The 22,500-nt window shown below is 37.5% G+C and overlaps 1 protein-coding gene and 1 long non-coding RNA gene across 8 annotated transcripts in view; one reads left to right on the top strand and one right to left on the bottom strand.

Moving 5' to 3' along the window:
- HECW2 (HECT, C2 and WW domain containing E3 ubiquitin protein ligase 2) overlaps positions 1–22,500 on the top strand; it is a 399,402-nt gene that overhangs the window by 146,924 nt on the left and 229,978 nt on the right. For all 7 annotated transcript variants that reach the window (XM_063712948.1, XM_063712946.1, XM_063712951.1 and 4 more), the window contains one exon: positions 15,611–15,937. In XM_063712948.1, the coding sequence (XP_063569018.1) occupies positions 15,646–15,937 (292 nt within the window). In that variant the 5' untranslated portion in view covers positions 15,611–15,645. The remainder of the gene's footprint in view (positions 1–15,610; positions 15,938–22,500) is intronic.
- Positions 5,261–20,599, bottom strand: LOC129058082 (uncharacterized). The gene is made up of 3 exons (XR_008522926.1): positions 20,518–20,599; positions 11,928–12,010; positions 5,261–5,942 (listed from the first exon to the last, which is right to left on the bottom strand). It is a non-coding gene; the product is annotated as an uncharacterized LOC129058082 (long non-coding RNA).

Here is a 22,500-nt window from a genome sequence, read left to right as displayed (position 1 = left end):
ACATTGAAGTGGGAGGCAGAACTTCACATCTCAACTTACTGTAGGATTCCTGAGTACAAGTGTTCATGTGCTTGATTTACTTTGACTCAAGGAGACATCCACATACTTACTATTTTTTCCCCCCAAAAAATGGATAGGTGAGAGAGGAAGGGCAAAAAGGATGTGATTTTTATTGAGCTGCTACTCTGGAAGGGCTCCCAGCAGCAGAGCTACTCCTTCGGGCCTCTTTAATTATGCCTGCTCATCAACGAATTGTCAGGGTCCATGGAGACTGTCTTCAGAGAGGGAAATTGCTACTTCTCAACAAGGTGATGGGCTTCTAAAGTTGACTTAAATCTGTGGCTCACAACAAATAAATAAATAATTGCTTTCTATATCTGCAAAGCTAACAGTAGGTGAACCACAAGTGAGAGTGAGAAAGCGAGGAGACACAGCAGAGCTGATCGGGCAGTTCTGCTTTGGCAGGGGGAGGCTGCTTGGCTCCCGTTTATGGCACTGATTTTAAAACCTGTAAACAGTTGATTACGTCTTTCTCCCCAAATTTTGTGGATAAACCTGGGTTCCATATGATATAGCTTTCATAACCCAGTTGTAACCCAGAAGCCACAGGAGGCATAGCATATTGGAATAAAATCAGACTTTAAAGACCTCAGAGTAGGTCTCAGCTGTGTTATCCACTAGCTTGGTGCCTCTGTCTGGAAGTCAAATCTAGGATTAAGAGCTGCATGATAACATGGGAGTGAGGGATGGGAGCGGAGGATAGACAGGAGTTACCAGGAAAGCAGGCCTCTTAAAGTAAATCTATTTACATTGATTGGGAAGCCAAATTGCAGAGTAAATAGGGAGACAAAGGGCTTGATCTTGACAAAAGTTCAAATGATGAGAATCAGTTTATTTTGTCTTACACCAACATTTAGGTTATAATCACAAACATGGCCTAATCATTAGAAGGAACAAAGAACAAATGAAGTGTTGAAACTTTTTGTTTGTTTTTGAGACGAAGTCTCCCGCTATTACCCAGGATGGAGTGCAGTGGCGCAATCTCTGCTGACTGCAACCTCTGCTTCCTTGGTTCAAGCGATTCTCCTGTCTCAGCGTCCCGAGTAGCTGGGACTACAGGTGTGCGCCAGCACACACAGCTAGTTTTTTTGTATTTTTAGTAGAGGTGGGGTTTCACCGTATTGGCCAGTCTTGTCTCGAACTCCTGACCTCGTGATCCGCCTGCCTCAGCCTCCCAAAGTGCTGGGGTTACAGGCGTGAGCGACTGCGCCCAGCCCAAAGTGTTGAAACTTTTAGAGGGTTGGAGTAATTCATTTTTTTCAAGAAAACTGTGTGATAGCACAATATGCTATTTGATTTTCTCACTACAATCATAAAGAAAGTCATATTGCAAAAACTATTTCAAGCCTCTGTTAACTGTCCCATGGCTTCTGTCTAATCCTAAGAAAGTCAAATTATCCTTAATTTTTTTCTCTTTAGGTTACCAATTGTTCTAACTTTGCCAGATCCTTATTACTCAGTGGTTTTGCATGTGACTTTAAAATCACTTTGACTTTTATGAATTCCTGAATCTTTTACCAGTTCATGTAATTTCTCTTTGCCATCAGTTTATTGTTGGAACATCTAACATTCAATAAGAGACTAGCAGAAATGGGGTTGACAGGGGTTGACTCTGTCATTGTATGGGAGAAATGGTTGAATGGGGACTGATTTTACATCTTCAGTTCATCGTTGTGTGACGCTTTTTGCTTTCACTGTCAGCCCGTTAATAGAGTGGAGCTGGGCCATGAACACTTAGGTAAAAATAATCTCTTCTTTGTTAAAAAAAAAAAAAAAATTGGAAAATACAGTGCTCTGTAGGTAGTCCTTTTGGAAAAGATTCCAAGCATTTTTTTTTTATCCCAGTATTTGAAGTAAAATTAAACTTGGTATCAATAAGCTGGATCATGATACTGAAGAGAACTGTTTCCTTATTCACATGTTGCATATTCATTTAGTTTTTTGGTTCTTCCAGATGAGTCTTTGCCCTCATTGGGGATCTCATAAATTGAGTAGTTTATTATTATTTTGAATTCATTCTTTTTCTAGTCTTATGACTGTAAGTTCCTTCAGAATGGAATTTGTTCCATTTGTTTGTTCTAATACAAGAACAGTACCTCATACTTAGTAGGCATTGGATAACTATTATTTGTATGAAAAACCAGGCAGGTTTGACACTCTTGTTTGTGACTTACGCATGCCTTTTCTTCCTAATGTGGTTCTTCCTTCTTGTTTGATTCCATCCCTTCTTGCTTTTTTCTGCTTTGATGCACCTTTTGTTGATTTCTGTAGTAATGGTAAGCATCAGTTGGTAACCTCAGACTTTGAAATTTTACCTGCGTGTTTGCAACATCTGCTTACAACCATTGCATTCTGCCCATGAAATCACTTCAGTTAAAGATCTTACTGTGGTGCCAAATAGTTTGTAAAATTAAAAACAATAATTGATTAATTAAGTGAAACATTGTTCCAAGTGCTCTACCAAGAAAACCATATAGGTCCAGCTGCCAACTTAGAGGTGATGTCTGTCTGTCATTTCTGATTCCTCATGAAGCATACATTCTAGGGGGAAGAGATGTAATAAACAGGTGAATAAGTCATACTGTATATTACAGTATGAAAAGTGCTGCAGGAGAAAAATAAAGCAGGAAAAGGGAGTAGGTAGTGTTGGAGTAGTTGAAATTTATCATAGGGTGGTCAGGGAAGGTCCCTCTGAGAGGCTGCCATTTGGTAAAACCATGAAAGAAGTAACAAAGTGAGCCATGTGCATACTGAAGAGAAGAGCAGAGGGAATAGCATATGCAAAGGCCCTGTGGTAGAGTGTGGCTGGAACATTCTGGGAGTAGCAGTGGGACTGGAGCGGTGTGAACATGGAAGGTAGTAGCAAAAGATGAGGTCAGAGAGGACTAGCAGCTGGATCATGTGGGGCTTTCTAGACCACCGTAAGGGTTTTGGCTTTTTCTCTGCATGAGATAGGGGTTGTTGGAGGATTTGTAGTAGAGAACAAAATGATCTAACATTTGAACAGGGTCACTCTGGCTGTCATATTGAGAATATACAAAAAGAAATCAAGAATGGAAGAGGGGAAGGAGGCTATTCATTCAGAGGAGAGATGACAGTGGCTTGGATAGAGTGAAGGTAGTGAAAGCTAACTCCTATCTATCTTTACTTTTTAGTTGTGTTGTATGGCCTAGAATGCACGCCATATTTTTTAGTTGTACTCTAGTATGGCCTAAAATGCATGCCATATTTCATGGCCCCTTCGTATCTTTCAAGGTCCAGCTCAAATTTTCTCATTAGGCTTTTCTTTACTTCAGCCCGTGCTGATCATGCCCCATAATGAGCTCTCTTACTGCCTTTTGCACTTATACATTACAGTACAGAAGGCAGTTGCTTTCTATTTCTTTCATGTAGCTTGACTTTTATTTTTTTGTATGCTGTAGCAAGAGCCTTATTTTATACTTTTTAGCACAAAATGGGCACTTTACTCAAAAAATCCTTTTTAGATGGCTAATGTGGCTAATTCTAGTGACACACAATTTACCTATATAAGAAGCCTGCACATGTACCCCTGAACCTAAAGTAAAAGTTTAAAAAAAAGCCAATAATGCTAATTAAACAAGTGAATGGAGATGCTGTTAACACTGTTTCATTTTTCTGCAATGGATCTACCTTTGTAACTCAAAAATAAACTCTAAGTTTGGAAAAAAAAGAAAAGTCAAGATTTATTCATACTGTTGACTTTGTCCTTTTGCATTGTTATTTTCTCACTGGTAGCATTTGAAAAATAAACACTATTTGTGTAAGAGAAACAGTAATTTGTCCTCAAAAAGCTTATAGTCTGGCAGGAGAAGACATGGATCTTCATAATTAAAATATGAGGCACTGTGAAGTATAAGTGATAAGAATAATATAAAAAAGACAACTGGAATTCACATATAGGAATGTTGCCTTCTGGCTGGGTGTTCTTCAAAAAGAGAGTGGTCTTTAGGTCTTGAAGGTGGAGTAGGTGGTAAGAATTGCATGGGCACTGCTGAACTTGCTAAGCATTTGCAAGGGTAACAGAATAGATAAATTTGCATGGAGAAAGTTTGCATGGAACTTTGGGTTTATTCAGGGAATTATAAAGAAATCCAGGGAAAAAATCCACCCTCTGCTGTCCTCCCTGACCCCCAGAGCCACCACTGAAATCTGTGCCTTCCTTGCTTCTCACCTGGACTGTGCAACCATTTGCTAACTTCAGATCTCAGCCTAATCAGCTTTAATGTCACTACTTGTGAGAGGCCTTCCCTGTTCACTCTTGTCAAACCTGGTTCCTTCCCTGCTCCTTTGTTCACTTCCATCATGGCTTTTTAATTATGTAATTTACTTGATTGGAAGGGTTGGCACTGAAAAAGTGCTGTAGGGAGAGAGTAGATAGATTGGCTGGGGGAAAATATAAGGACGAGAGAGGTCTTTTAAGAAGTGGTGGTCTAGGTATGAAATGATGTGAACTTGGCTTAGTGCTGTTGTGGCAGTGGAAATGAAAGAGAGAAGGATTAAGGTTTAAAAAATGTACTCTATGGAGTATAGACTGCATGATAGAGTTTATAGTTATGACCTCTGGTGTTTTATGGAATAAACAATTATATTGAAGTACAGTTGGTCTTCTCTGGAAGCTTTTGCCAATCAGTAACTAGGAGCTTAAGTTTTGTGATTTGCTTTGCAAGGAAGACTTTCCCACCTAATTCACTTCAGCCACCACAAAGTAACGTGGAATTCTTAAATATTTGAATTTCACTTACGAATAGTTTACCAGCTTAACTGCAGGTAATGTTTTGAGATGTATTCCACACAAAAGAGAAAAGATATCTTCTGCTTAAGGTTGCACAGGAGTAAAAGTTTCGTATCTTTCAAAAGGAATGAATGTAAGAGGAAATAATTCCACTTCTCTCACAAAAACCATTAATAATTGTTTTTGTTTTTGTTTTTGCCACAGGGTCTCACTCTGTTGCCCAGGCTGGAGTGTAGTGGCCTGATCTCGGCTCACTGCCACTACCACCTCTCAGGCTCAAGTGATCCTCCCACCTCAGCCTCCCGAGTAGCTGGGACTATAGGCGCACGCCACCATGCCCAGCTAATTTTTGTATTTTTTGTAGAGATGGGGTTTTGCCATGTTGCCCAGGCCAGGCTGGTCTCCAACTCCTGAACTCAGGCAGTCTGCCCACCTCGGCCTCCCAAAGTGCTGGGATTGCAGGCATGAGCCACAGTGCCCGGCTAGTATTTGTTAATAGACGAGCAAACCACCCAAAGTGGTTGATATAAAAGCAGAGAGTTTTTCTTGTTTTCTTTTCTTCTTTTTTGACACTTGGATAGACTATGACTTCATGTATGTTTACTGAAAAATAGGTTGGAATTTTTAAAAGGTAGTGAAAATATATGAAGTTTTGGCTTTCATTTTCCTAATTTGGCATGACATTTAAAAATGATTCTTAAAATGAAGTTTTGCTCTTCTTAATTGACTAACATTTTAAAAGTATAGGTTAATGTAATGTAACTGATACCTCTGCCAATAAATATTGTTACAGTGGGGGCTCATCACAGTCTATCCTGTATTGAGATAAATGAGTAAGAGATGTTGCTCTAGTTTTTCCCATATTTGCTAGTCTATATTCTTCTCTTGTTACATATTTAAGGGTCTGTGATATTGGCACTGGTATTTTGTTAGTGTTTTTTTTCTTTTATCTTTGTCCAGCATTCATTTTTTATTCATCTAGTAACAGCAAACCTTCATTTTTACTAATTTAATTCTTTTTGAGGAATCACTTCTCCCCAGCTGCCTTCAGTTTTGGTAGAATTGCCCATCCAGATGCTGTCTCCTCTTCTCTGTAGGTCCATAGGATCCTGTCTCCTACCAGTCAGTCCTGAGCAACATCATGGAGAAAGGACAGATGTTTAGGTGGATTGATCCTGGTGGCTACTGTTACCCAAGAGCATCTTTGGTTCATTAATTTCCTTTATTTTGATTCTGTGGGCTACCTAGTATCTTTCTAGTAAATTTCCTTTCTGTTTCGGTTTATCAGAGGGGGCTTCTGTTCCTTGCAACTAAGGAGCCCTCGAAGATAACTATTTATTGTAATAAATAAATAAATAAATAAATAAATAAATAGTAGGAACCATCCTTTCATATCAGAGGTCCATTTTAAATAACATTATTATGTATCTTATTTGTAGAAAAATTCAAAAATTGAGTATCAAGAGGTAAAAACAACTGTAATCCCACTATCTATAACTTGAAAAAGTATACTCTTTTTTCTATGTGTGTTATTAACACAATTTAATTATATTGTATATGTAACAGTATTTGATAATACTTAACCTTACAGCATGAACAAATTCCCATGTCAAATCTTAAAAATATGTTTTTAATGGCTTCATAATAGTGTATAAGGTAGATATGCCATAATGTAAATACTTCTCCATTGTTGGACATTTGTTTTGTTTTTAATTGGTTTTCTATTTTGAATAATGTTGTGGTGATCATCTTTTTATAACTCTTTGCTGGCATCTCTGCTTCTTTCCTTAGGGTAGAGCCCTGGAAATGAATCACTGGGGCTAAGGGTGTGAGCATACCTAAAGCTCCAGAAAGCTTTGTAAAACTATCCTCTCAGCAACATATGAGTGTTGTCTCTCACTGCATTTTCACTTGAGTACTATTGTTTTTCAAAGTTGATGTTTTAGTGGACAACAATTATATCTCTTTTTTAAAAATGTGTTTTGATATATACTTATTGATTCAATTTTTTTGTAAAATATCTACTCATACCTTCAAAGAAGGTTTTAATTAAATAATTGAATTAAAAATCTCACTGAGTTTAAATAACTAAAAGAGCTAAATATTAATGATTTTATCTTTTTAATCTAGTTGCATATTTAATGATTTAAAGCTAAACCAACATCTTGAAAGCATTCTTGAACTCAGTCTTCAAAATTAACAATTTTTTGGAACTTAAAATTATTTCTATTTGTGTACATCTGTTTTCCAAATTTACATTTGGGCAATTTTTATGTTGTGGATTATAACATATTGTTCAGTAAAATTTTGGGGAAAACAGGATTTTCCTAAAGGGCAGCAGGCTGGAGGATAAATTGCATTTTCTGAGACTTTTCCACCTGGAAAGAGGAAGTGAGGGGCAGCTCCAGTTACCCCAGGTTCTCTATTCAGTTCTCATTTCCTAGCAGGTTGTGTAGAAGGACATTTTCTGGTTTTCCTAATCATTTTATTAGCATACTCTTGCTGAGTAAGCTAAGCATCAAGTTCTGATTATCTATGATAAACACGGAGTTTATCTGAATGTTCATTTATACTGAATGACTGAAAATGCTCTCTCTTGCTACACACAGGGGAAATCCACTGGAGGGGGAGCTTTGGTGGAAGATTTGGTGACGTCTTTGTTCATCTCAGATGCCAATTGGCCTTGCTTGGGATGGGTTCTGCTTTCTTTTCCTATAGTTCTCACATCTCTACTTACTGCAGGCTAATTATATCTTGACTATAAATCTAGTTTTTCACCCTTTGTTTTCCTCATTTAGATAGTAAAAAAAAATTAAAAATCACTTGGAGTTTGAAGCATCGTATAGTTGAACAGGTGTGTGTGTTTGTGTGTGTGTGTGTTGTATGTTGTGTCTTTTGGAATTTGAAGGGTTAAACAAGTTTGTCTTTTATTATTATTGGTTTTATTTATCAATGCCAACTCTAGGAAGTTAGATCCTAGGATGCATTTCTTAAATTCTGTAAAAATCCTCTGACAATGTTTTTCAGTACCTGTCCTTCAGGTGAGGTTTAGTAAATTGACATTCACCTCCAGATTCTTTAGCAAAACTATTTTAAATAAAAAACACTTGCTTAATGTATTTGTCATCTGCTACTGTCTATATCTTCTGAACAAAATCCCCTGGTTTTGGAATTGAAGTTGTATACTATGGCATTTTGTGATTTGCTTAGTAATTAAATCTCTCTTGACCTCTTGAAGAAAAATGATTTTGTTTTCAGTTGTTTGAAACAGATGTCTTTTATCTGGGAGAGCAGCATGGTGCAGACCTAATCATATTTAGAAGGAGGGTTTTTAAAAATTTTTTAAAGAGTGCTACATCATGTTAAATTGTGCCCACTGGGAATGGGACATATAGCTGCAGCACAGACTCACCCTGGGAGGGATGGGTTATCTAAGGAGCTTTAAAGGACCAGCTTTCTACTTAAGCCATATAGTGAATATTAACCTGTTTCCCTTGCTGTCGGCTTTATTTTCTGAAGCTTTTCAAAAGAACGTGGATAATTTTCTGAAGAAAATGTGTCTTTCTCATTGCAGAAGGCAATAAGAAATATGAAATCAAGAAGCAAATTGAGAGTTCTTAGGTTTCAGTATTAGAAAATGTGCAGCAGCTGTTCTCTGTTATTGAGTACACTGATTTTCCCATATGAGAATATTACATTGAATAAGGTAGTTAAAACTCAAATTTTAGGTATAAAATTTAGAGTGCTTTGATTTTTTTCATTTTTATGTGACTTTGCAAATTAATTTTTGCACAGTACTTATTTACTATCAAAACATGAACTCTAAAAACTATATTACATTTCCTATAAGGGAAAAATTAAGGTTTCCAAAGCAATTAGATAATAGTCCCTTGTTGTAATCTAAATAAAATCATTGATTTATTTCCTTTCCAGTTGACCTAAGTTATGTAAAGTAAAACATCTGAATGAGGTTTTTAAACCCTGAAATAAGACTTTTAGGGATACATTGGCATAGTCAATTTTAATTAATACTAAGGCTATTATTGAGCAGAGACTTGCATTTGAATATTTGTTTTATACCTGGCCTCATAATAACCGACAATTTGGACCCACCTTCATAAGAGTTATATTTACTTGGATATATTGCATTTACTTCCATCTCACCTGAAATGATTTTGATTTTCTCAGCCCTGTCAATGTTTCTGGGATTCTGTTGTCACTTAGATTGAAAATCCAGAATTTAGTCCTAATTTTACTCTCACTTTTATCCCCTATATTCAATCTGTCATCGTGTCTATGGGTTCTTCCTTTGAAACATTCCTGATTGATATTTCCTTTTCATGTCACTAAAATCCGTCTTCTGCCAACAGCACTGGGTTCCTTGACTGATCAGTTTCTCACTGTTTCCCCACCTCTGTTTTCTTCCTGTTATAATCAGCCCTGCATAAACTCTCAGATTACGTTTCCTCAGACTTCCCTTTCCTATTTTCGCCTGTCTTCTCAAGACCCTGGAATGGCTCACCACTCACTACTCTTGGTCAGGTTCCAACAGGACTACTTCAAGTTCTGTGGCCAAGTTTCTTAAATTCTTGTCTCCTCTCTCTTACATCTTACACTGTCCCGTCGCTGGCTTGTGGGCGGTGGGCTCTGTAATTCTTTTCTAAGGGGGTTGTTTGGAGGTTGTCATTACTTTTTAATACAGAAACAGTTCTATAAGAGCTATGGTTGAGTTTCTTAAGCTGTAACTCAAGGCCTGTATAACCTAATGTGGCTGATTTCTGAGCCCTGGAAACCAGGAGCCATGTGGAATAGGTGGAGGCAGGGAAAGGATGGACGTTTTCTTCTTCTTTTCTAAGTACAGGGTCATCTAGACTAGGCAGAACTTCTAGTGGTTTTTAATATGTAATGTTGGTCTTCAGCATTTGCTTTCTGCTCACTGTCTTCCAAATCCTGGTGTTCCTCTCCCCAGGCTCTTAGGCATAAATAGTTACCCTAGACTAAACAATGCATTAATTAATTCAGTAGTTATAATGTTTGCCTACTAAAATAACCATGGCTACTTTTTATTGAAGACTTTCATCCACAGTATTTCAATCCTTAAAACAACCTTGCATGGTACATTAAAATTACTTCCATTTAATAGATAAATAAATTGAGGCAGGGTGAAGTTTAAATATATACAGCTACTGATTTATGTACTGACTTACAAATAACCTGTATATATTTGAATATCACTTAGGAAAAGTTTGTATCATATATGAGAGTTTGTTAAAGGAATATATAGAAAACCTCCATCCCTTCCCCACTTCATCTCCTCCCCTGACACACAAGCACCTCTGGGACACTGTTCTGCTTTTGAAGACTATACAGCTTCAGGGTAGAAGAAAATAAGCAAAAAGAGATATAAAGAGTTTCTGAGACTTGTCAACCTCCCCATCCTCAAGTCTATCCCCAGAAAACCCTCCACCCCCAGACTGGATGTCTTCATATAACAGGATTGAACAATGATTCCTATTAGAGATTTGGCTCAAAAAGCATCTTTGTGCTAAAGTGTAATGAAAGAACTCTTGGAAGGATTAAGGAATTCTTGGTTATTAACACATTATTGTCAGCTAGTTCAATGACATCTTCTTCTGAGCTACCTTCGGGGTCTTTCTGATCAATAGAGTTGAAAAGGAAGTGGGGGCACCTCCATGGTTTAAATCTGTACTTCCTGGTCCTGTAGGTAGCTGTGGAGCGCGTGAAATGTGGTCAGTTTGAACTGAAATGTGCTTTAAGTGTAAAATTCACACTGGATTTAAAAGCCTTAGTATTTAAAAAAAGAAAGAAAAAAATTAGTAACTGTTTATATTAATGTTGAAACAATAAGTTTGGATATAGTGAGTTAAATAAAATGTTATTAAAATTTTCATCTGTTTTATGTTTTTAAAATGTGATTACTAGAAAATTTTAAATTACACCCTGGGTGTAATTTATGGGTTGTGTTATATTTCAATTGGACAGTGCTGGTTTGGACTAATTCTCCACCTGTCCTATGTCTTCCAGCTTTTGTTCGTGCTAGTAGCCATGCTCTGTACTATGTCTCCTCTCTTTCCTACATCTTCATTCTCTCCTCTTTACTGGCCCTTTTCTCTCAGTTTTTATTCATTCAGCAAATATTTCCTGTTTTCTTAGTTCCTATGCTGGTATTAGGAACATGCAGAATCTCTTCCACCCTAAAAGCAAAACAAAACATGAAAGCAAACAAACCCAACTCTGTCTCAATCCATGTTGCCCTCCCCACTTGCCTCCTTCTCTTCGCCATCCAGCCTTTTGAGGAAGAGCCTGGATTCTTTACCCCACTTTTACCACTCCATGCTAACTCTTTTGGCCACCAATTTTACCCACTCCTCAGTCTTTCCCTGCAGCATTTGACACTGTCCTTGGAGTCTCTCCTTCCTTGACTTTGAAGTTCTTTCTCTCTCTTTCATTTTTCTCTCTCCCACTTTAACTTTGTTTTTAAGCGTGTGACTGACTCATCAGCTTTGTGACGCTGGGTGGGCCTAACCTCATGGAGCCTCAGTATCTTCTGTGTCACATTGGGGCTTGCATTCGTCAGTGGGCACTGTGGCGACCCACCCCCTCCAAGACTGGTGCTTTTTTTTTTTTTTTTGAGACAGAGTCTCACTCTGTTGCCCAGGCTGGAGTGCAGTGGTATGATCTCAGCTCACTGCAACCCTTACCTCCCTGGTTCAAGCGATTCTCGTGCCACAGCCTCCCGAGTAGCTGGTATTACAGGCATGTTCCACCATGCCCAGCTAATTTTTGTATTTTTAGTGGAGACAGAGTTTTACCATGTTGGCCAGGTTGGTCTTGAACTCCTGACCTCAGGTGATCTGACTGCCTCAGACTCCCAAAGTGCTGGGATTATAAGCCTGAGCCACTGTGCCCGGCCAGTGCATGGTTTCTTTTGCAGGATTCTCATCATCTTCACCGGGTTCTGTGGAAACTCTACATTTGTTTTTTTCTTCCCTGCCTCCCAGTACTCTTCCTTGGTAGTTTCTTTGTATCCATGCTTCCAATTAGAAAGCTCTTCATGCGTTTCTTTTTTTTTTTCTAATTCTTTAAGGCTCACCTCAGATATCACCTCTGCCACCAAGTGTTTTCTGTCTTCTTCAGCCAAACTTTTGCCTCACAAATCTTTCTCAGTTTCCTCATCTGAAAAGAGAGATAATGATGTTATCTCTTGGAATTAATTCACAATATTCTGAGGGCTTACTTGAGATACCTGACGTGAAAGTGCTTTGGAAAAGGTTAAGCCCGTTATAAATATATTTTATCACTTTCAGATGCCCTACAACATTTATTGTCCCTACAACATATTTGTTAAGACTAATTATACATGTATATAAAGTGCCATTGATACCAGCTTGAATTATCTCATATATGAATATTTGCTTTTGTTCCCCAAAATTTCAAGTTCCCACAGGGGAAGGGCTATGGTAGGAAAAGAAAAGAAAGAAATTGAAGAAAAAATACCTTACTCTTTTTACTATTTAGCATACACTGCAGCTTTATGGTAGACATGTAGTAGTAGATGCTCCATACATTTTTGCAGGTGCAATTAAGCTAGCAGATTCACACATTTCTAGCTCTTTTTCTTCTTTCACTGAAAACAAATATGTATTATGTATTTGGTTTTTGGCCCTTAGTTGCGTGTCTTTTCTTGTTAGAATGCAGGCTTTTTTGAACTAGGGACTTTGACTTTTGCTCTGTTGTATCCTTAATGCTTTTCACTTAGGAGGAGCACAGTAATTTGTTGCATGAACGATGAACCCACTATTGGTGATGAAGTTGAGTTTCAACTTTTTTTTTTTTTGAAATGGAGTCTCGCTCTGTCGCCCAGACTGGAGTCCAGTGGTGCGATCTCTGCTCACTGCAAGCTCCGCCTCCTGGGTTCATGCCATTCTCCTGCCTCAGCCTCCCAAGTAGCTGGGACTACAGGCGCCCGCCACCACACCCGGCTAATTTTTTCTATTTTGTAGTAGAGATGGGGTTTCACCGTGTTAGCCAGGACGGTCTCAATCTCCTGACTTCATGATCCACCCGCCTCAGCCTCCCAAAGTGCTGGGATTACAAGCGTGAGCCACCACGCCCGGCTTGAAGACCAGGGAATGGCTCTTGTCAGTGTTATGGGGCCAAAGCTTGGGCTCTGAGATATCTGAGGTCCTCACTGCCTACAAGGCTCTTTTGTTTCTGTTAGGGGCTATGCTTTGAAATACTGAAGATGCTGATTAAGTAGAAGGGGTGATGGGAATTATGGGAGTATTAAAACCAATTCTTGATATAATTAAAGTAGAATGTAGTCACATAATGGTATTAATAGCTAAACTTGACCAAGCACTTACTATATGCCAGACACTGTTTGAAATGTTTTATCTGTACTGATTTATTTAGTTCTCTCCAAAATCCTATGAGGCAGATGTTATTATGTTCTTCCTGAATAGGTGGGGAAACAGAGGGACAGAGAGTTAAAATAAATTGTCTAAGGTCATAGAGTGATAGAAAGTAAAGATATAACCGAAATCCAGAAGTTGGACTTCAGAGCTTTTTCTCTTAGCTGCTGTGCTAACCTATCTCTCTGCTTAAATACAGATAATTTAAAAACAGTAATGTGGGCATACATACATGTTATTTCACTTTTTTCTAGAGTGGAATAATTGTCAGTATTTCTTCTGTTGTGGTTTTAAGCTATAAGGGTTGTGGCCTATTTCTTTCTTTCAGGGAAGTAGTTTAGTTATATACAGCCTGTATTTTTTTATTCAACTACAATGTGTTAGGAGTTAATTATTTATAGTTCTTGCTGAAGCTGATGTGCTGCATGACTCACTGAGTTTATAAAGAAATAATGGCCTGTTGAAAGTCAGTAAAATGAAATTTCTTGAAACTATCAGATGAGAAGTTGACCTGTATTTTAAGCTTCATAGATTGGAGATTTTCTAGTAATTATGGATTCTTTTATGGTATCAGAGTTACCATAGACGACATACAGAAAATAAGTGCCAACTTTATGAAGAGAGATATGGGATTTAAAACCATTGAACTGAGTAAATAAGCTTGTCTGTTCATTTTTATTTCTATCCTTTTCACAAAAGATATCTTGTCCAAGTTATTTTCATTCAAGAGATAGTGCTCAAAGTATGAGATCTACTTTATGGCAGAAACTATTTGAATAAATACATTTGCAAGTGCTATAAACCTAGCACAGAAGCATGTCCTCTTCATCCAAAGTGTCTGTGGACTGAATGGGAGGATGGGAGAAAAAACCCTATCTTCCCTTTCCCTCCTCTCAGACTCAGTAGCCAAGGTTGTTAGCTGTCATGTAAATATTGCACCCAAGGTTACTTTGTTTGTTTTTTAAATGAAAACTCATGCAGTGGGTGTTGAAATATATCATAGGAGAAGTGCTAGTGTGAGTGGCAGAAAGTGTTTTCATAGACTACCCAGGACCCAATAGGGTTTGCCCTGAAATGAAACATGGCATAATGAAGATGGTGGCAGGTACTAAGCGTGCAGAATAAATGTTAAATCCATAAATTCATGAGGGGATTATGTAGTTCTGAATGGGATGGTACAGAAGAAAATCAGATCAATTATATGTAAAGCTAGTGAGATCCGAGTGAGGTAATGTAAACCCATGGCAAACAGGTAAGGTGCTGGTAGATAGAACCTTACTTGTACTGCGTTAAAGTACAGGAGGTACTGGAGTCTCTGTCTGAATCTGGAAGTATTTTAGAACTAGAATCAGTGAGCCAAAAAGGGGCTATCTAAGTTCCAACAGGGAAGGCCTTGTTCCTTTGGATGGAGGCCAAGTGGGAGCCAAAGGAAATAGCTTATCGTGATCCAGATGGCCCAAATAATGTGGACCAGCCAGAAAGTCAGGATGGCAAGGGGCAGGCTCAGGAAAGGGACTGGAGATACAAGTTATGCCAAGAAGTATCTAGGAGAAAGATGCTTACTCTTCCTGCATCTGTTGTTTAACAAATGTTTATCGACATGTACTGTGTAGCAGGCACTGTTGTAGACACTGGGGATAAAGTAGCCGATAAAACAGATGAAAATCCCTGCCTTTGTGAAACTTACATTCTTGTCAGGGGAAGTAGACAATAACCAAATAAATAAGTAAATTGTATGGTACATTAGATCGCAAAAATTGCTATAGAGAAAAATCAAGAAAGGTGGGATGGGGAATGCTGGCGTGCTGCAGTTTTAAATGTGATGGCCACTGTATTTAGGGGAAGAGGTGACATTTGAGCAAGCTCCTGAAAAGATTTCAATGAGTTACATTCTTATGCTAAGGAAACTGAGCAAGTGAACTTGTACTTAATGGTGTACTTCAACTGTATTTAGCATGTGTCTTGCTATTTTAAAATTTCATTGCAGCAGCAAATAAATATGTGTGTGGGATGGAAAACGAGAAGAGGATGCCATATTTGAACATGGGGTGTTTGGGAAACAATAGACCTAAACGGGATGGCAGGGAAATCCTCTCCTCCTTGATTGCTAGGAGAAAGCTGTGCCAAGTGAAATCTAGGGTCACAGGCATGTGACAGCCTTTGCCATCATGTGACTTGACTCTATAGAAGCTGTTTCTGACATCATCAATTGACAGTAGAATAATAGGTTTTATTTTGACAACAGAAGATTATTGCATGATCAGGCTTTAATAAACACCCTTTAAGGCTTTATGTCTGGAGAGCTTATATCTAATTCTTCGTGTTGTAGCACTAACGTTTTATGTTTATCTGTCTCTTGCAGCTTTGTAGGCAGCCAATCCCAGAGAGGCGGACGGGATGGCTAGTTCAGCCCGGGAGCACCTGCTTTTTGTGAGGCGTCGAAATCCCCAGATGCGGTACACATTGAGCCCAGAGAACCTCCAGAGCCTCGCAGCCCAGAGCTCCATGCCAGAGAACATGACCCTGCAGCGGGCCAACAGCGACACCGACCTGGTGACTTCTGAGAGCCGCTCCAGCTTAACTGCCAGCATGTACGAGTACACGCTGGGGCAAGCCCAGAACCTCATTATCTTCTGGGACATTAAAGAGGAGGTGGACCCCAGTGATTGGATTGGACTTTATCATATAGGTGAGTCAAATGGAATGGACTTGCACGTGACTCACAGCATACAAGTTTTTAGTTTGACATTTTTACCATTCTGTATTTTCTCCTGGAAAAAAATTCACATGCACATATACACATAGCAGATTCTGGGAATTCATTTTTTTTCTTCTTTGAGAGGAGGAGATTTAACAGTACATTTGCTTATATTATGAAGTTTGTGGTTACATCTCTACCTTATTAAATGTCAGAACCTTCAGAACCTGCAGGTGTTACAGTATTTTCTATTAGGTTGATGCAAAAGTAATTGCACCAATAAAACTTCACCTTTCTCTTGATCAGCAGTCCCATTTTAGAAAGAGATATCTATTAACATTTACTAACATTTTTAAACTGATGAAAGAGACGTGTAGATTTAGATGACATATTTTAAAAGCTCTGCATTTTCTAAAATTTGAGTTTTGTTAAGAACTACTTGTAGCCTAAGATGTCTTTTTTAAATTTCATGACTCTGTTCTAGATCAATTAGGGGAAGGAAGTGTCATGTTTTCCTGACAAATGACTTATAAATAATTGCTATTTGCTTTAATAAAAACAGTCCAGCTCTGTTTAGCTAATTTACGCTTGTTGTTCTTAGTGAACTTCCATTTGCTGAGTGAGTGATGAATGAAACATCCCAAAAAGTATGAAGTCTGCCACATTGGAAAGCAAAAATCTAACCTACCAACTAAACAGAAAGAACATTGAAATGCAACCCAATAATAAAATCTAACATTTTCCAAAGTTGGAGAACTTTTTCATTGAATGAAGAAAATTCTGTCCAAGATTTAGCATCAGATATTAGGAAGACATTGTTGCTTTCAATGTAAGTTGTAAGCCAAGCATCCCCCCACCACCCCACTGCCCTTTTTTTCTAACGAATAAATCAGAGGAAAGAAAGACCCTTCTGTTTATGGCAGTACTTCTTAGCCAGGGAAGATTTTGCCCCCTAGAGGATATTCGGCAAGGTTTGGAGACATTTTTGGTTGTCACAGCTGGGTAGGGGGATATGAGTCCAGGATGCTGTAAAACATCCAGCAATGTACAGGACAGCCTCCCTCCACAGTGATCTAGCCCCAAGTGCCAGTAGCACCACTGTTGAGAAGCCCTGTTTGAGGCAAAACAACACTCTTGCTGAAATTTTGTTAGATTGTTAAACCCACTGAAATTTATTTTTCTCTGGGATAAAGAATTTTATATTGACTGAAATAAAAACATTTGATTTGTATTCACTTATGTAACTCTTAATGGTTAATCATGCTGGAAAGCAAAAAATCTAAAATGGGCAAAGCTTTAATGAATTATTATCTCTCTTTTTTTTCTTTATGGTAACCAAAAAAGGGGAAAAGTCTTCACAGCATTTTCCCTAAGTGTGTTTAAAAATATAATCAAATTGAGGAAGATACATAATTTAAAAATTACATTTGTATTATTATGTTCACAAAAAATCTTAGTTTTGTTGGGACTTTAGATGTAACCCTTTTGATTTGAATGTAATTTCACTCTTACACTTCATATAACTTCTCTTTAGACTTTCTCATTTTTTACCATTTTAGATTTTATTTTATAATCTTAATAGAAGACTTAATATAAGACTACAAATATCAAATTGTAGTTTTAAAAATCCTTTTATGATATTTATTTGGGAAATAATCAATTTTGCTTTCTCATATAAGATGATTTGTTTTGTGTGTGAGTAACTTAATCTTTAAACTGCTAGAATCAGTTTAAAAGTTGATTCCCATACACACACTTGCTTTATTTCCCTGTCTAAATTTAATCAGGAAGGAACTAAGGAATTCCAACCACAATGAATCTTATCTCCAAGTGACCAAACCCACAAAATCTTGATGTTGTTATATTTTACTTTCTAGAGGAAGAAGTATAGGTCAGAGTCCTAAGTCTGGAATTAATCCAAGGCTATCACTAGGAAAGCAGAATTAGGAAATAAATCCCTTTTGAAAAGTGATAACTCTTCATCAGTTTATTTCAAGAAGCTTCTGTGTCTTTCTCATATAAGTTATCATTGTGTCTTTGTTCCCCTGTATGTTACATGTCTTTTTTACCCTCCTTTGGCTACTTTCAAGATTTTTCTCTTTATCTTGGTTTCCAGCAGTTTGTCTATGCTATACCTAGGTGTGACTTTCTTTTTATTTATTCCAGTTGATATTCTCTGAACTTCGTAAGTTAATGTTTTTGATGAAATTTGGACAAGTGTTGGCCATTATTTCTTCAAATATTTTTTCTATTTTTATTTTTTTCTTCTTTTTCTGAGATGCCAGTTATACATATGTTAGAATCATTTCATGTTGTTCTGCAAGGCCCCGAGGCTCTGGTTCATTTTCCTTCAACATCTTTTCTCTTTGATATTCAAATTTGATAATTTCTATTTATCTATCTTCAAGTTCACTAACTTTGCCCATTTTTTGTCTTCATTCTGTTGTCAATCCCACTGAATGGATTTTTAAACTTTGAGTTATTTGACTTTTCATTTCTAGAATACGCATTTCTCTTTTTCTAGTTTTCATTTCTCTTATGAGATTTCTTGTGTGTTAACTCATTCAGATCATATTTTTGTTCAGTTCTTCAAACTGAATTGAATATAGCTACTTTAAAGTTTCTGTCTTCTAATTTCAACATCTAGGCCATCTCAGGATAGGTTCCTATTGACTATTTTTTTTTTTTTTCATTGACCATGTTCTTATTTTTTGGTTTCTTTGTATAGCTAGCACTTTTTGATTTTACACTGGATATTAAGGATTCTATGTGGTAGAAATTCTGAGTTCTGTGGAATAACAGTGTTGGTTTTTTTTCTAATAAGCAGGTTTATTTCTTTGAACTTGTGTAGGTTTGATTTTTTACACTTTGTTTGACTGGATCTGTGGAAAGGCCAGTGTATTTTTCTACTATTTCTAACTTGATGGAATTCATCCTCCGAATTTGGTCTCCCCTGTGAGACCCAGACCTTGGCCCAGACCTTGGCCAAAGATTTGTAGGGGATCCCCTTCGTGGACTTCTGGCCCTCATCCTTCTAGAGCTCTTATCTTTCCAGGGCCCTGGCCTGGAGATTCTAGTACTCTAGTTGACGCAGACTCTGATCTCTGTATCCAAGCTCAGCAGAACTGCTATGGACTCTAGCTTCTTGCTCTACACTCAGGAAATTGTCCTCCATCTGAGATCTGGGTGATCATAGAGTCACCTCATAAGTTTCTCTTTTCTCTGAGATTATAGTCTAATACCATCTGTTTTCCAATGTCTGAAAACCACTTCTACTGCTAATTTTACAGTTATGTACATTGGGAAGGCTAGTCTGGTGCTAATTACTTCATTAAGGCCTGAAGCAGAAGTTCTTTTATAATTTGATTTAGGGTGGAAGATAAGAGGTCTCAATTTTCCCCTCTAGCCATTTCCAAAGAACTGAATAAAATTGATTGCTTACATCTATGTTGTCACTTTTTACTGTATTTTCTAATAGATTTCTATCCCTAGCAGGAAAGAGGAATGAGGACCTGGCATCCCAGACCCCACAGGGGTCCATTTTCTGCCCCCTTCTCTCTGTAGTCAGAACCCTGATGGGGTCATGGTGAGCAGTTAAGTCCTTAATCTCAGGGCAGGTAGGCCCTCCCCAGGCTCAGGAAAGGTCTAAACTTGTATGCTAATCCAACCATTGAGTAGTCTAGAAGTAGACATGTGACTCGGTTCTTGCCCATGAGATCTAATGGGAAACCTTTGGGGGAACTTTGCTTTCCAATGAAAAGCCAGAGTTTCATGAAGAGTCTTTAAAACTTCCTCTTCTCTTGTACTTGGAACTCTGGTGAAAAGATACGATGTCTTGAGCTGTTGCGTCCATGTAGCAATCATGAGGCATCAAGAGAATAAAAAGCTATGGATGGCAGAGCAGAAAATAGATCTTGGACTGGCACTCTGAAGTTCATGTTATATGTGGAAAAAAATGTTCTTCTCTTTGTTTAAGTCAGCAGCAGGCTTTCTTGTACCTGCAGTTGTTCCTAATAGAGCCACTAACACAGCTAGAAATACAAGAAAGGGAAAAGGGTAACAACTGCTTTTAAAGGCAAGATAAAGGATGAGTGGGCTGCTTTGGTAGTTACTACTTCGTGGAGAGTGTTAAGGACTCTTTTAATATCTGTGAAAGCCACCAGGTTGTTTTTAAAAGAAGTAACAAAAATTTTAATATAAGAATTCTGAACACAGTAACTCCAAGCCATGTGGAAATTTTCAGTGCTTTAATAGGACCAATATTGTGTTGGGAATAATCTTTCAAATGAGTAATTAATAACGTGAAAATGTGCAAAACAATTTTTTGGATACTATTAAATGAAAGTAGGTAACATGATACATTTGGAGAGGAAGTGAAAGAAAAGAGGAAACACCATGCTAGAACGGGAAAAGATTTTTGAGGTTCAGGTTAAGTCATAAATTTAATACTGTGTGGCTAAACAGGAACATGCATAATAAATTCTCTCTTGGGCTCTGTGAAATAGATGTGCTGAGAATCCAGGTTTCGTAACAATAGCATGTATGTCAGAAATAGCTTCAGATTTCTATACCTTTTGGTAGGAAGCAGCCTCTCCCCTTCAGTTGTGTCCTGAGAAGCCTGACTGTTTCCTAGCAACTTCTAGTTTTAGTTATGGAACAGAGAGATGGTCTCTATAGAAATAAGTCCCAAAGGAGAAGGAATTTAGTAGAACATCAAGCTGACGAGGTGTGGCTTGTTGGCACTCTGCATTTTGATTGTGTTTCTCTTGGCTTACATTTTCTTCCCCTCTAGAAGTGTGAGTTTTGTTTTTGTTTGGCTCATTGTGCAGAATGTTTTGAACTGTACAACTCACTCCAGATGACTTGTAGCACTTCTAATCTGGAGGGAAAACATATGCATGTGAATCAGAAAAATAAATCCTTCTTTAGGCATTTTTAGGCAGTAAATAGACCATATTGGAAATACAAAGAAAAAAGTTGAAAATATCAAAGCATTATTTGAGAAGACTTTGGGTGTGAACACAGTTCTCAAAACATATGCTAATTATATTTCCTCCTTCCAGAAAGCCTCCTATACACCCTGAGATTTCTAGAGATGATCACAATGGAGCTATAGGCCCAAACCTCCAAATTACAACAATTAATCCCTTGCAGATGGTTTGCGGAAATCACTAGGCTTATAATTTATTGTTGGTCTCCAAAATTAGAATTGATTCCTCACAAATTTAACAGTGCTATTTATTGCCTCCTCCTAAGTGCACCAAATAAAAAGAACCAAATGCTTATCTTATACAAAGACACTTAGGTCATCCAACACAAACAGCTTTCCATGAAGAATCAAATGGAAACAGTTTAAAGAGGATGTAGATGATACTAAATTTGTTTCAGGCTCACTGTCTAATTCCCCTTCACCTTTGGACCTATGCTTATTTTTCTGGCTGTTCAAAAGAAAAACAAACACTTCAAAAGGCTTCATTTGCCATTTCTCATTTGTAGGCAACTTCAGGTACTTAACAGAACTAGGAAAGTGCACATTAAGACAATTATTTATTTTTTTATTTTGCATAATGAAAATGTAAAAGTGTATACTATGCTGTGTACCAGCAGTTATTCAAAGTACTGGTCTGCAAACTGTTACTGATCTGTGAACAGATAAGGTGCTCTCTCCAAAATGTAAATCAATATACTGATTCCTTCAATGAGAAAATGTTGCTATGAAAAAAAATCATCTAAAGTTTCTTGATGTAAGTATTTCAGATTCTGGCTCAAGCTTCTTACATTGTCATGGACTGGTAACAAATAATTTACCAGCATTTCTCTGGACCACACTTTAAGTAGACCTCTCAGTGTCTATGGATTGATTATGTCCAAAAATAAATGGCAGAACAATTGTATTTTGACTGTCAGTCTTAAAAAAGTATCATGGTAATATATTTTGACATTTTTCATATTTCTTCACATTTGGAGAATAAAATAAAGTAAGATTGCAATAGTGAACCAAAGCATTATCATCATCTATCTTAGAGCTTTAAGATCCCAAAGTTTAAGCTTATGTTTTATAAATAAATAACTAAGGTCTAGAATGATGATACCCTACAGCTTGTTGGGGGAAGAGTCAAGGCTGGAACTTCAGTGTCCTGTGTTCCAAGTCTTCATTTTTCTTTCCTGTGCCGAGAATTGTAGCCTGGTATTTCCCAATTGTTAATTACTTGCTCACCACCTTCTTGTTTTGCAGTTTTAGATGATTGGCTATAGTGTTAATATTTTTCTTTAAACCATCTAATTGACAAAGGACCAGAATAGACACTTCTCAAAAGAAGACAAGCAAATGTCCAACAGGTATATGAAAAAAAAAATCAACATCACTAATCACCATGGAAATGCAAATCAAAACCACAATGAGATATCACTCCACACCTATTAGAATGGCTGTTATCAAAAAGACAAAAGATAACAAGTGTTGGTGACATTTGGAGAAAAGGGAACCCTTACACACTATAGGTAGGAATGTAAATTAGTACAGCCATTATGGCAAACAATACAGGCATAACTCA

This window comes from Pongo abelii, chromosome 11, assembly GCF_028885655.2.
Source record: "Pongo abelii isolate AG06213 chromosome 11, NHGRI_mPonAbe1-v2.0_pri, whole genome shotgun sequence".
Taxonomy (NCBI): domain Eukaryota; kingdom Metazoa; phylum Chordata; class Mammalia; order Primates; family Hominidae; genus Pongo; species Pongo abelii.
Note: the sequence above shows the minus strand (reverse complement) of the source record. Positions and strands in the feature narration are given on the sequence as shown.